This window comes from Hypomesus nipponensis, chromosome 1 (genome assembly GCF_054491055.1).
Source record: "Hypomesus nipponensis isolate SF chromosome 1, ASM5449105v1, whole genome shotgun sequence".
NCBI classification, from domain to species: Eukaryota; Metazoa; Chordata; class Actinopteri; order Osmeriformes; family Osmeridae; genus Hypomesus; species Hypomesus nipponensis.
Genome location: NC_140361.1, coordinates 4,635,001 through 4,650,000, shown reverse-complemented (window position 1 = coordinate 4,650,000; position 15,000 = coordinate 4,635,001). Strand labels below are relative to the sequence as shown.

Here is a 15,000-nt window from a genome sequence, read left to right as displayed (position 1 = left end):
AGGCCATGCTAGACCCTCAGCTCTCCCTGTTAGAGTATAGAGTTACCTCAAACACACACACACACGCACGCACACGCACACACACTCACGCACACACCGACACACGTATGCACAGACACTCACTCGCATACAGACTCACGCACGCACAGAGACACGGACACACACACACACACACAGTATTGATTGAATCAAGCTCATCCAATTGTGGGAGGAGTCTGCAGAGGACACGCCCATCCAGGAAGCAGGAAGGTCAGCTTGCGGTGGTCGCAGGGTCATGATCCTGGACTGAGGTGGTTGTGGGACGAGCTTCCTGGAATAGGCTCACTCAGGCAACGTGCATGCACACACACACACACACACAATGCTGTACCACAGGGCGTTATTACAGTTAGTTAATTCTAGGTTGAGATGACAGTTTTATCAGTGTCTGGCTCTGATACCTGATAGAGAATGATGAATGGTGCTTCTAATTGATTTAAATTGATAATTGCTTGGAATCAGTGTGTTAGCAGTAGCTGCCAGAGAAGGTCTTAATACAGCTCACTGAGAGGAGGCTGGTTCAGAGAGCGACTGGAACCAAGATCCTCACTCGCTGTCACACACACACGCACACACGCAAAAACTCACACACTTTGCGTGAGCGTGCCAGTGGTGAATGTGGCTCTCTGTTTTTATCCAGCTTTAGTCCTATGTCCTCCCCTGAGTCGAATGATTCTTATGATTTCAGGAGGAGATGTTTATCTATATTAAGATACTGTAGCCTTTAATGAACTGTAAATAATCCATGTTTTTCCGTCCTATGTTTTTGTGTCCTATGTGTGTGTGTGTCCTATGTGTGTGTGTGTGTCCTATGCGTGTGTGTGTCCTATGTGTGTGTGTGTCCTATGTGTGTGTGTGTGATGTCATGTACACACCATGCTGTGGGGCACATCCTTTCAACCAGAGAGGATGAAGCTTCTCTCCGCTCCTGTACTGCTCAGAGACAGGCAGGCCGCTGAATTTGCATACATATTGTCTCACACCTTTAGATAGAATTCTCTCTCTCTCTATCTCTCTCTCTCTCTCTCTCTCTCTCAGAATCTGTTTCTCCTTTGCTCCCCCTTGAAACAACACTTAATGAAATGAGAAAAAGAGAGAGAGGGAGAGCGAGAGAGCCGAGGAGGGCGGAGGAGGGCGGAGGAGAACAAGGAGGGGTGGGCGAGTGAGGGGGGAGAGGTGTCTGTCTGTGTGTGTTGGGAAAGAGGACTAGTCTAACAGCAGCCTGTTGAGTGTTTCGTCTGTATGTGTGTGTGCGTATGTGTGTTTGTGAGGGGCTGTGCACATGTTCACAGAAGATGTGAGATGGACATATAACTGTGATAGCAGAGCTCTGTGTGTTGAGATAGGGTGAGGACAGACAGACAGACAGACAGACAGACAGACAGACAGACAGACAGACAGACAGACAGACAGACAGACAGACAGACAGACAGACAGACAGGCCGGTAGGCAGGCAGGCAGGCAGGCAGGCAGGCAGGCAGACTTGGTATAGCTGGATATCAGTCTGGCTTTACTGTAATATTAAATTTAATCTGCTGGCCAAAGCTCTCTCTGTGTCAGTGTGTGTGTGTGTGTGTGTGTGTGTGACCCTGTGTACAGCAGACTGTTATGTAAAGGGCAGGATGTCCTGCTTGAAAAGAGACAGCAGGCTAGCCTGTCTCTCTTATGGACATCCTGTTCTATAACCATTAACATTATGTTCATAATTAGCATGAACACATTCATGTAGAATTAGATTATAAACTAGGTGATCAAATGTGTGCGTGTGTGTAATTATGTGAAAGTGTGTGTGTGTTGGTCCCTGTATGCATAGTCTGATGCCGGGGTCACATGGTGTTCAGCGCTGGAACACGTCTAGATGATTTCCATGCTTTTAATGGTCTGACATCTCTGCCACTCATCACCTTGACGACCTATAAACCTGTCGCTAAGGAGACATAGTGTCCTGGTCCTGAGCTATGGTACCAAGGTGTTTGTGTAAGCAAAGCAGTTTTTCTGTGTGTGTAAGTGCAGATACATGTGTGTATAGCAAAGCAGTGTGTGTGTTTGTGTGTGTTTATCTGTCTTTGTCATTTTCGAGTCTGAAATTTGTCTCTATGAATGTGTCTTGTCACTATAGTCAACCCTGTGTCTGTCAGCAAGGTCACACACACATACACAGAGAGATACACACACGCAGGCACACACACGCAAGCACGCATATGGCCTTCCTCTCCTGCAAAAAGTACTGTATATTCCAGCTCTAAGGTCAAAGTTATTGATATACAGTAGCTACATACCTCTGACACCAGCCCTGGGCTTGACCAGGAAACCTCTCTCTCTTCCTCTCTCTTCCTGTCTTCCTCTCTCCCTTTTCCTCCCTCCCTCTTTCTCTCAGTCTATACCACCTTCTCTCTCTTTCTCACTCTATCTCACTCTCTCTCTCTCTTTCTCCCCCCTATTGTGCTGGCTCTCAGACATTCTTGACATTTACAAAGGTTGAAAGACAGAGTACCGTTGTATCCTAATAAGGCTGGGCGCCACCCCACCTGAATGACAATCTCTAGTGGGTGGGAGGGAGGGAGGGAGGGAGGGAGGGAGGGAGGGAGGGAGGGAGGGAGGGAGGGAGGGAGGGAGGGAGGGAGGGAGGGAGGGAGGGAGGGAGGGAGGGAGGGAGGGGAGGGGGGAGGGAGGGAGGGAGAACAGATGAGGGGTACAAAATCTGAACCTGGTGGACCACACAGAGGAATGGCCAACGTCTGACAGAAACACACACCTGCTCAAACATACACACACACACACCTACACACGCATACACAAACATAAACAACCTCCCTGCCACTTCTCCTGTCATGTGATTGGTAGGTCTAATGTTAAGACCCAATATTAGACTATCTCGCTGTCGTGTGATTGGTTGGTTTGAGGGACCAATGAGGGAGGACGTTAGGAGCCAATATTAGCCTGCCTCATTGTTTCACCGTTCGCCCGTTGCCCTAGCAACGTTACATAAGCAGGGAAGGGGAAGGAAGGGTGGAAAACTAGGTGCTAGTTCTTTACCCATAATCCTTTGCAACCCCTTTGCCTCCTTCCCTTCCCCTTTCTTTCCTTCTTTATTTCTTTCTTTCTTTCTCTCTCTCTCTCTCTCTCTCTCTCTCTCTCTCTCTCTCTCTCTCTCTCTCTCTCTCTCTATCTCTTTCTCTCAATCTCTCTCATGCTCTTTTGCGCTCTCTCTCTATCTTGCTCTCTCTCTCTATATGTCTCTCTCTCCCTTGCTCTCTCTCTCTATCTCTCCCCCTCCTCCGCTCCTCTCTCTGTCTTAGGTACTTCTCAGTAGGAGAGTCTGACTTATCATGTACACTTCCTACCCTACACACTCTGCTCTCTGTCTAGCACTGCTGACTCACACACAGACAGACATGACCCAGTCATGCTCCTTGGCTGAGCAAGGCTCAATGTTCCGGTGTGGCTGCTGGTGTCCTGGGCTTCTGTGGTCACCGCGGCGACTGGTCTGTCCTGGCCTTCTGTGGTCACCACGGCGACTGGGCTGTCCTGGCCTTCTGTGGTCACCACGGCGACTGGGATGGGTGGCAGGATGAGGGGGCAGCCTTGGCTCTGGAGACAGCAACATTTATCCTCTCTCTGCCCCTCCCTCTCTACTCCTCTCTCTCTTTTTCCCTCCCTCTCGCTCTCTCCTACTCCTTGTCTAGTCCTCTTCCTCCCTCTGTCCTCTCTTTTTTCAATCTCTCTGTCTCTAACTTTCTCTCTAACTCTCTCTCTCTCTGTGTGTGTCTCTCCATCTCTCGCTAGGTCTCTCTATATCTCTCTCTCTCTCTCTCTTTCTTTCTCTCTCTCTCTCTCTCTCTCTCTCTCTCTCTCTCTCTCTCTCTCTCTCTCTCTCTCTCTCTCTCTCTCTCTCCCTCTCTCTCTCTCTCTCTCTCTCTCTCTCTCTCTCTCTCTCTCTCTCTCTCTCTCTCTCTCTCTCTCTCTCTTCTTTCTCCATCTCTGTCTTGGCTGTCCCAGTATCTCTAAATGGTATTCAAGTATTAGTAAATGCTGTTTAATCTATCAGAAATCATTAATACATATGAGGATATTGATAGGAATCAGTCACATTTTTGGTGAAAAGTTCTGCTTGTGTATTTACCAGTACCATCTGGTGGCTTGATTGGTGGGAATGGGAATGGCAATATTTAGTTGTTTGGCAAAATATGTGATATATTAATCATATATATGTGTGTGTGTGTGTGTGTGTAGGTGCAGCTCTGGGTGGCCTGCTGGACCTGGAGGCCCTGTACCGCGGCGTGCAGCAGAGCGTGAACCACACGCGGAGAGGGCGTGGCCGCAGGCAGAGCTCAGAGCGGGCCTACAACATCGAGGTGCTGCTGGGCGTGGACGACTCCGTGGTCCAGTTCCACGGCAAGGAGCACGTGCAGAAATACCTCCTCACACTCATGAACATCGTGAGTACACACGCCCCACACACACACACACACTCACACAGAGGCACACACACACACATACACACGCATACACTCATATACACACACTACACACACACAGCAAACCATACACACATTCTGATAAGTTTTCCCAGAACATAAGGACACAGTGTTTTAAGCCGTCTGAGCGCTGATCTGTGTTTTATGAGGGAAAAGCTCATCTTGGTTGAACCTGAACTGAGTTGACCCTAACAGCTGGAGATGACCTCAGTTGGCCTTCACGCTGATGTCATAGATTGGCACTGAAGGACAGGGTTTATATACGCACGCACATGCACACTCACACACCCACACACACACACACATACAAACAGAGCAGAATGCAATCACCTGTCAATCACAACCAGGTAATCCCGAACTCCATTTGAATATGATGTGATTTTCTTTCTATGGCTTCATCTGTGTGTGTGTGTGTGTGTGTGTGTGTCAGTTTGTGATGCAGTGTAGCAGGCAGTATGCTTGGACACAACAAAGAGCTTAGCCTTGCACTCACTCCAAGTAGTGTGTGTGTGTGTTTGCACGTTTGTGTGTGCATGTGTGTGTATGTTTGTGGACTTTAATCTCTGCAAATTAAACCTGAGATGAGAGTGGTTTGTGTGTGTGTTTGCATGTGTGTGCATGTGTGTATAAGACCACAGGTGTGTGTGTGTGTCTGTGTGTATATGGCTGCAGGTGTGTGTGGTGTAGGTGTCTTTGTGAGGTCAGTGTGGGAAACTAACAGGCGACACACCTCTGTACCTCCACCTCTTCTCTCCCCACTCCTTTCACTCTCTCCTCTCCTCTCCTCTCTCCTCTCCTCTTCTCTCCTCTCCTCTCCTCTCCCCACTCCTCTCCCTCTCTTCTCGCTCCTCTCCTCCTCTATCCCATCTCCTCCCTTCCCCTCTCCCCTCCCCTCTCCTCCCTCCCCTCCCCTCCCCTCCCCTCCCCTCCCCTCCCCTCCCCTCCCCTCCCCTCCCCTCCCCTCCCCTCCCCTCTTCCCTCCTCTCTCTGTTGGTGTTGTATACACCCATACTGGTACTGAGATGGTCTTCTCTTCCTCTTCGCCCCATGGCTGTAGTAGTGAACTCAGGGCCATAGAGGACTGTGTGTGTGTGTGTGTGTGTGTGTGTGGCCAGTGGTTGGTGTAAGGGGGTGGTATCACTGTCTGCAGGACATCAAAGAGATCCCTCGGCAACCACTTAATCCCTTCTGTGAGGTTCAACTGGAGTGTTACAGTGCGTGTGTGTGTGTGTGTGTGTCTGTGAAGATTGTTTACTTCCCACTCTTTTCCCAGTCCTCACACCTCCAAACCCTACCAAGGTTGGCTGTCAATGACCAGTGGTCGGGAGCACATCAATGATGCACACACACACACACACACACATAGAGAGAGTAGGGTGTTCCACAGAGGAGAGTAGAGGGGAGTCTGATTGATCCTTTGTCCATGGATCAGGCATGAACCTGACGACCTCACCCACCCACCACTCATCTGCTCACCCAGCAGTCTGTGTGTGTGGGGGGGGGTGAGGTGTGGTCAGTTCTGCATTTAGAAAGATTTCCTTTACTTGTCAGAGTTGTCAGCTCTCAGATATTGAACGTTTCCTCTGACTGACTCTTTCCTGACCACACTGATGAGCTGCTGGCGTTAAGCACTGTGTGTGTGTGTGTAGGGGTGTGTTTGTGTGTGACTGATGATAGACCTTTAGACTGGTGGAAGGTTGCCCGCCCGCCCCCCCCCCCCCCCCCTGCGTGCCAGACTAGCCATCAATACACAGCTCTATTAGAGAAGAGAAAGATGATGACGAAGGTGATGGTGTGTGTGTGTGTGTGTGTGTGTGGGGGGGGGGGGGTTAGAGGTTACAGCTAGATTTAACATCTAATCTGGTAGAATACTAATCAGATTTGTGTGTGTAAGAAAGAAAGCGTGTGTGTTCGTAAGAGAGTGTGTGTGCGTGTGCTTGTGTGTAAGAGAGACAGAGTGTATGTTCAGCTGATCTGCATTGTAACAGGTCATGTTAAGCTCCTAGTTAGACACAATGGTCAGGCAGCCACGCATCATTCATATACACATGGACACACACGCACTCACATTCTCACACACAGACGCAGATTTACACATACATATTCTCACACACACATACTCACCCACTCACACAAACATATTCTTACACACACGCACACACACACACACACACACACACACACACTCTTACTAACTGATAGCTTGTTAGTGACCCAGATCTTCAGATACTCATGAGAATGAGCTTGTTCTATGTTAGTGTGTCTGTGTCTGGTTGTCCTGGGAGACCAGTAAACATCCTGTCTGTCTGCAACCAAACTTCACACCCCTCTAGCTGTCAGGGTGTCTCTGTTTCTGGTTCCCTGAGAACAGCATGCCCCAGGATGCCCTCTCTCTCTCTCTCTCTCTCTCTCTCTCTCTCTCTCTCTCTCTCTCTCTCTCTCTCTCTCTCTCTCTCTATCTTTCTCTCTTTCTCTCTCTCTCTCGCTCTCTCTCTCTCTCTCTCTCTCTCTCTCTCTCTCTCTCTCTCTCTCTCTCTCTCTCTCTCTCTCGCTCTCTCGCTCTCTCTCTCTTTCTCTTTCTCATCTCTATCTAGGTAAATGAGGTTTTGCTGCATAGTTAATCTCATATTAATGATTTTGCACCTAACCAACCTCTATGTCTGTGTTAGTTACAAAACAAACACACAGACAGACAGACACACACACACGCACACACATCTGTAGGCTGCAGTAGAGATGATGCCACCTGCCCTCTGAATGGCTCCCCCCTCTGGGTGCATTAATGAGAGACATGCTCTCACAATCATTATCATGGACTGGACCATGTGTGTATAGTGTGTGTGTGTGTATGGTGTGTGTGTGTGTGCTGTGGGTTGTGTGTGTGAGGGGCGGGGTGTTTCTAATTATACCGAGGCCCATAGTGTCAGGGTCACCTGGAAGTCGGCTGCTCCTAATTGGGTGCCTGTTGTCAAGGTAACGGGATGGAATAGGCAGAGTGTGAACTGACCCACTGGAGGGTCCACATCACCTCTGGTCATACACACAGACACACACATACTCCACGGCAACAGATAGCCCAAACTTTGTTTGGTGGTAACCTAGCAACCCCATGGCGTTCTTTCACAAAAGGACAAGTATAAACTTCAAGGTGAACGCAGGCGGTAAACCTGTCCTGAACCAGCCCTCTCTCATCCCTCCCGCTCCTGCGCTTTTCCACTAATTCATGTTTTCTGACCCTGTTACTCCTTTCCTCTCCTTCTCCTCCTCCTCCTTCTCCTCCTCCTCCTTCTCCTCCTCCTTATCTTCCTCTTCCCCCACTCCTGTTCTTCCTCCACTGCTCCTCCTCCTTCTCCTCCTCCTTCTCCTCCTCCTTCTCCTCCTCCTTAACTTCCTCCTTCTCCTCCTCCTTCTCCTCCTCCTTATCTTCCTCCTTCTCCTCCTCCATCTCCTCCTCCTTCTCCTCCTCCTTCTCCTCCTCCATCTCCTCCTCCTTCTTCTCCTCCTTCTCCTCCTCCATCTCCTCCTCCTTCTCCTCCTCCTTATCTTCCTCCTTCTCCTCCTCCATCTCCTCCTCCATCTCCTCCTCCTTCTCCTCCTCCTTCTCCTCCTCCATCTCCTCCTCCTTCTCCTCCTCCATCTCCTCCTCCATCTCCTCCTCCTTCTCCTCCTTCTTCTCCTCCATCTCCTCCGCCTCTCTATTTCTTTCTTGCTCTTGTCATGTCTGCTTGTATTTCCCTCTGTGTCTGTGTTTACGACTGGGTATGGGTGCTTACCTGTGTCACACTTGTGTATTTACCTGTGTAAAATGTGTGCTTACATGTGCAGGTGAATGAGATCTACCATGACCAGTCTCTGGGAACAAGGATCAACGTGGTTTTAGTAAGAATCATCATGCTGGGCCATGGCAAGGTAAGACTGTGTGTGTATGGTGTATGTGTGTGTGTGTGTGTGGGGGGGGGGAGAGAGAGTATGTGATATTATTGTCTTATCAACTCTAGTGTTTGTAGTGCAGGGACAGAGTTAGCATGGATGTGCTAGCACATAGCTAGGGTTAGCATGGATGTGCTAGCACATAGCTAGGGTTAGCATGGATGTGCCGATACATGGCTACGGTTAGCATGGATGTGCTAGTGCAGGGTTACAGTTTCCAGAGTACATTACCACTTGCTTTCTATGGCTACCTTCACACACACACACACACTCATCCACACACAACAACCACACTCACACAAGACACACAAACAGTTCCCAGCACTCACTCCTGTTATTCCAGTGGACTGAGCAAAAGAGGAACTAAAAGCGTGAGGTTCCCAGGGGAGGGTTTTCAAAGTCGCACGCCTTCACAGCTCAGCACTGAGGAACACAGAAACACGGTGTTACGCAATCAGCTTTCCCCTGGGGGGGGCCAGAGCACGGAATCATAGGAAGTCCATGCAAAGATAAACAATCAATGATGCTGGCTTTCCCTCATTCACAAACACACGGCAGACTAACGATCCTGGCCCTCCTTCTATGTAACTCAACACTGGGGAGCAATGGAGGGAGGGAAAGAGAGGGAAGGTGGGAGGGAGGGAGGGAAAGAGAGGGAGGGTGGGAGGGAAAGAGGGAAAAAGGGAGGGAAAGGGAGGGAGGGAGGGAGGGAGGGAGGGAGGGAGGGAGGGAGGGAGGGAGGGAGGGAGGGAGGGAGGGAGGGAGGGAGGGAGGGAGGGAAAGAGAGGGAGGGAGGGTGGGAGGGAGGGAGGGAGGGAGGGAGGGAGGGAGGAAGGGAAAGAGGGAGGGAAAGAGAGGGAGGGAGGGAGGGAGGGAGGGAGGGAGGGAGGGAGGGAGGGAGGGAGGGAGGGAGGGAGGGAGGGAGGGAGGGAGGGAGGGAGGGAGGGAGGGAGGGAGGGAGGGAGGGAGGGAGTGGGAGGGAGGGAGGGAGGGAGGGAGGGAGGGAAAGAGGGAGGGAAAGAGGGAGGGAGGGAAAGAGGGAGGGAAAGAGGGAGGGAAAGAGAGGAGGGAGGGAAAGAGAGGGAGGAAGAGAGAGATAGAATGAAGGGACTACCCATCCGGATGCTAGAACAGATAGAGCAGACAGAATACATGATATTGGTCCTAATAAGCTAAAGCTGCTTACCGTTCACTTCCTCCCCAGTCTTTCTCAAAGTCCCTCTGGAGCCACACACACACACTTACACACATACACACACACACACACAAACTCAAACACTCTCACATACACACACACTCACACACACACTTACACATACACACCCACTGGCTTGCCCCCAGTCCACCCCACCCCCTACCCTGGCCCCACCCCTCTCCGCATACAGCTCAGGACAGTGCTCTGGCTGTCCATCATCTCCAATTACCGTGGCAACAGAGCTGTACCCAGACAGCCTGCAGATTGGCTGTGTGACCCTGAACACACACTCGCACTCACTCACTCACACACCCTCACACACACACACACACACAGTGATGCATGTTGGTGCAGCATGTGTGGCTTTTACTCTGTCGTGAGAGAGAGGCCATATGTCTCCTCTGCAGCACAGAGAGAACCTGAGCTACACCCCACACGCTACACGCTACATGTCATGAGCATGTGTGAAAACACAGAGAGAGAGAGGGAGTGGGAAATAGAGTGAGAGAGAAAAGAAAGAGAGGCAGAAAGACAGAGGAAGAGACAGAGAGAGGGAGAGAGAGAAGAGAGAGAGAAGAAGAGAGTATTGTCTAGACGTGGGTGTTCATACTCTGCTTTTAGAACTTAACCACCATTATATAAGCAACCATAATTCCTATGTGTGTGTGTGTGTTTGTGTGAACTTGGTGTGTTATGGCCCTTATGGTTGGGTTAGTTTTGGGTTGTAGTGGAACTTGTTCAAAACAGGAAGTGTGTTATATCAAAAACAGCACATCAGTGTAACCCACTTTCTACTCCAGTCTTATCCACGGTAAAGTGCACTCTAGCATAGCTTCCTGTATAGTCCAGATTAGTCCACGTTAGTCCACTGTATAATCCACTATGTATTATCATATAGTGTATAGTTCACTCTGCAACATCAGTAAGCCATTATATTGTCCAATCTACAGTTCACTCTAGTTCTAGTTATAGTCCACCCTAGTCCAATATATAGTCCACTCTAGTCCAGCATATAGTCCACCCTAGTCCACTATACAGTCCAGCATACAGTCCACTCTGCTGTGTTGTAGGCTATGATGCCCCTGCTGTTGCTCCCTGTGTCTGCCATGCAACACTGCCACCTGGTGGCTGCAAGGGGAGCAGCAGGGAGAGGCACCTTACAGTCAGTCCTCCCTCCCTGCTGTGAGCGTGGGATATCCTCTCAGCTCCTCTCAGCTCCTCCTTCCAGCTCCTCCTTCCAGCTCCTCCTTCCAACTCCTCCCAGCTCCTCCTCCCAGCTCCTCCTTCCAGCTCCTCCTTCCAGCTCCTCCCAGCTCCTCCTTCCAGCTCCTCCTTCCAGCTCCTTCCAGCTCCTCCTTCCAGCTCCTACTTCCAGCTCCTCCCAGCTCCTCCTTCCAGCTCCTCCCAGATCCTCCTTCCAGCTCCTCCTTCCAGCTCCTCCCAGCTCCTCCTTCCAGCTCCTCCTTCCAGCTCCTTCCAGCTCCTCCTTCCAGCTCCTACTTCCAGCTCCTCCCAGCTCCTCCTTCCAGCTCCTCCCAGATCCTCCTTCCAGCTCCTCCCAGCTCCTCGCAGCCTAGAGAGGAACACACACATGGGTTCTGTCGGGGGGGTTCTACGTGGGATTCGGTTGCTCGGTTCAAGTTCTGGCCTCATTTAAAAGCGTCAGAGCTTTCTGCTTGTAACACTGATCTCCCCCCCCCCCCCTCAGTCCATGTCCCTGATCGAGCTGGGGAACCCGTCCCAGAGCCTGGAGAACGTGTGTCGCTGGGCCTTCCTGCAGCAGAAGCAGGACACGGGCGACGCTGAGTACCACGATCACGCCATCTTCCTCACACGCCAGGAGTTTGGACCCACCGGCATGCAGGGTGAGACGGAGGGCGAGGGGAGAGAGGGAGGGAGGGGGGAAATTAGGGGAGAAAAGGGGGTATTGTGGGGTAAGAGAGTGATGGGGGGGAAATGGAAGGATTTGGGGGAAAGAGGGATGGTGAGAGAGAGGGAGATGAGGGGAGACAGAGAGGTAATGAGAGAGACAGAAATAGAGTCATACAGGGGGGAGGGAGAGAGAGATTAAGGGGGGTTGTTCAGAAAAAAAGAGTGAGCGAGAAGAGAGATGGGCAAAGAGACTTCCTGTATTGAAAGTTAAAAGGTCACGGTCTGATGCAGAGGCGATGTTTGCTGCCTGTCTGTTGCCTAGGTTACGCCCCGGTGACGGGCATGTGTCACCCAGTGAGGAGTTGCACCCTGAACCACGAGGACGGCTTTTCATCCGCCTTCGTGGTGGCCCATGAGACCGGACATGTGTGAGTACACACACACCCATCTATCTACACACACACACATCTATCTACACACACACATCTACACACACACATCTACACCTACACACATCCACACACACATATCTACACACACACATCCACACACACATATCTACACACACACACGACACGTGAGAAGAGCAGAGGAACGAGGATGCACGTCCTCTCTCCTCTCCTGGGTGTGGTTACTGACCCTGTCCTGGGTGTGGTTACTGACTGTCCTGGGTGTGGTTACTGACCCTGTCCTGGGTGTGGTTACTGACTGTCCTGGGTGTGGTTACTGACCCTGTCCTGGGTGTGGTTACTGACCCTGTCCTGGGTGTGGTTACTGACCCTGTCCTGGGTGTGGTTACTGACCCTGTCCTGGGTGTGGTTACTGACTGTCCTGGGTGTGGTTACTGACCCTGTCCTGGGTGTGGTTACTGACCCTGTCCTGGGTGTGGTTACTGACTGTCCTGGGTGTGGTTACTGACTGTCCTGGGTGTGGTTACTGACCCTGTCCTGGGTGTGGTTACTGACTGTCCTGGGTGTGGTTACTGACCCTGTCCTGGGTGTGGTTACTGACCCTGTCCTGGGTGTGGTTACTGACCCTGTCCTGGGTGTGGTTACTGACTGTCCTGGGTGTGGTTACTGACCCTGTCCTGGGTGTGGTTACTGACCCTGTCCTGGGTGTGGTTACTGACCCTGTCCTGGGTGTGGTTACTGACTGTCCTGGGTGTGGTTACTGACCCTGTCCTGGGTGTGGTTACTGACTGTCCTGGGTGTGGTTACTGACTGTCCTGGGTGTGGTTACTGACTGTCCTGGGTGTGGTTACTGACCCTGTCATGGGTGTGGTTACTGACTGTCCTGGGTGTGGTTACTGACCCTGTCCTGGGTGCGGTTACTGACCCTGTCCCACCCTCTCCCTCCAGGCTGGGTATGGAGCATGACGGCCAGGGGAACCGCTGTGGGGAGGAGGTCCACATGGGCAGCATCATGGCTCCCCTGGTTCAAGCAGCCTTCCACCGCTTCCACTGGTCCCGCTGCAGCCAGCAGGAGCTGGGGAGATACCTGCAGTAAGCTGCCAAGCTGCACGCACACACACACACTCACACACATGCTCACACACACACACTCACACACACGCTCACACACACACACGCACACACACACTCACACACACGCTCACACACACAGGCACACACACAGGCACACTCACGTGCACACTTTTGCATCCCCACACGCACACCTACACCCATCCTTAGATGCATACACACCCAACTGGAAGTCACGTGACAAACATCAGTGGCAGTCCAAGACGTGATAGCGTCATGTATGATATTTGCTTTGGCTCCTCCCCCCCAGTTCCTACGACTGTCTCCGTGACGACCCGTTTGACCATAATTGGCCGTCGTTGCCTCAGCTTCCAGGCCTGCACTACTCCATGAACGAGCAGTGTCGCTTCGACTTCGGAGTAGGCTACATGATGTGTACCGCGGTGAGACCAGCCCGCCTACACCCCAACACTGTAACAATGACAACGCCGTAGCGAACGACAACACCGCACACCGACACCCAGAGACCGGCCGCCTACACCCCGACACTGTAACCACGACAACGCCACGCTGACACCCACATGACCTACCATGAAACCCAGAACACTGCTGTCGCGTTTGCCCTGGAGAGGTGCTCTGGGTCAGAGGAAGGTTGCATTAGCATCGTGTCACGGTATCACTGATGTTTGAGGTATTATGGTATGTTTAGCTTGGGGTGGATCCATTCTTCTTCAGCACATTCCGGACCTAACTTGACTAACTGAATGCTACAGCTTGATTGACAGCTGCCTTAGCCTATGGTCACCAGGGCTGTGCACGCTTTGCTAGATTACCCTCTATTCTCTTGTCAAACCCCTCCCCCTCAGCTGCAAAAGGTTGGCCAAACAGGACAACAGGTAAGGTAACCCTTCCCCATCCTGAAACGTGTGCCCCGCCCTCTTTATGATTTTCTTTCTACAGATCGTTGCTCTAACATGTTAACATTCACGTCTTTATTTTAGGTGTTCTTTGTTTCTTTGTCAATTTGATTTCTTGGTGTTGTGCCCATCATCTCGTTCAGAACGTGTTCTGCCGGGTTCCATGCAGCCTGGTGGTTCTGCTGGGTACTAGAACAAAAAACAGGCAGTAAATAAAACAGCTGGTATGGATGACCTTCCTGCTATAGTCCACAGACAAACAATCAGTAAGGTCGAGAAAAACAGCTGAAGCAGGCTGGAAAAGCACCTACTTCTTCCCCAGCAAGAATGAAAGCATCTGCTGTTAACCAGGCTGTAGATGTGCTAAATGCTGTAAATATAGCTTCTGAATTTCCCTTCTGGGATGAATAAAGTTTGATCTAATCTAATCTAACAGCAGCCTGACAGAAGCAGGCTGTCACCAGGCTGTAGGATCCTGCTGGCTGGAGTGCCTGCTTGCCAGGCTGTCAGCAGTGCCAAACGTGGGCTTACCCTTGACCTTGGTGTGACACCTCCCATACATGTCACCTGGGGTCACAGTGGTCGGGAGGGGGTCGGCCATCTTGCGGGGAGAAGGGGGGAAAGAGGGGGGGAGGAGGGGGAGGTTTAACCAAGGTCAACACCTTTTCAGAGGACTATGTTTATTATCAATATGGTCAATTGACCTTTTGAGTTTCCCCTCCTCCTCTCCTCTCCATCTCTGGTTGGTGTGCATGCTCCGGCTGCATCTTGTGTGGTCATCTGCAGACAGTTCCAGTTCCTGCTCTCTGTGTCCTGGGGCGGGGCCAGGGCGGGGTGGGGCGGGGCGGGGCGGGGCGTGGCCAGGGCGGGCCCGGGGTTAGAGAGGACTCTGACTGCTGCTGTTGTTGTTAATGTAGTTGTTGTTCTGGTATCCTTGGACAGTACAGTCCGCTGGCGTGACGATGTGGTTGTTGTGGTGTCTTGTATACAGGTGTTCTCACTGTTGTGTTCTAGAGAATGTTGTGGTGCTCTGGCGACAGTGTTCTACTGTGTTCCGGAAAGTGTGTGACGGGAGATTCTAGATTTTT

The 15,000-nt window shown here is 51.3% G+C and overlaps 1 protein-coding gene across 1 annotated transcript in view; it reads left to right on the top strand.

Annotated features, from left to right (window-relative positions):
- Window positions 1–15,000, top strand: part of LOC146302122 (A disintegrin and metalloproteinase with thrombospondin motifs 2-like) — a 65,445-nt gene that overhangs the window by 38,902 nt on the left and 11,543 nt on the right. Inside the window, exons 4-9 of the mRNA XM_084703816.1 lie at window positions 4,273–4,478; window positions 8,343–8,426; window positions 11,351–11,507; window positions 11,837–11,942; window positions 12,873–13,016; window positions 13,306–13,438. Coding sequence (XP_084559942.1) covers window positions 4,273–4,478; window positions 8,343–8,426; window positions 11,351–11,507; window positions 11,837–11,942; window positions 12,873–13,016; window positions 13,306–13,438 — 830 coding nt within the window. The remainder of the gene's footprint in view (window positions 1–4,272; window positions 4,479–8,342; window positions 8,427–11,350; window positions 11,508–11,836; window positions 11,943–12,872; window positions 13,017–13,305; window positions 13,439–15,000) is intronic.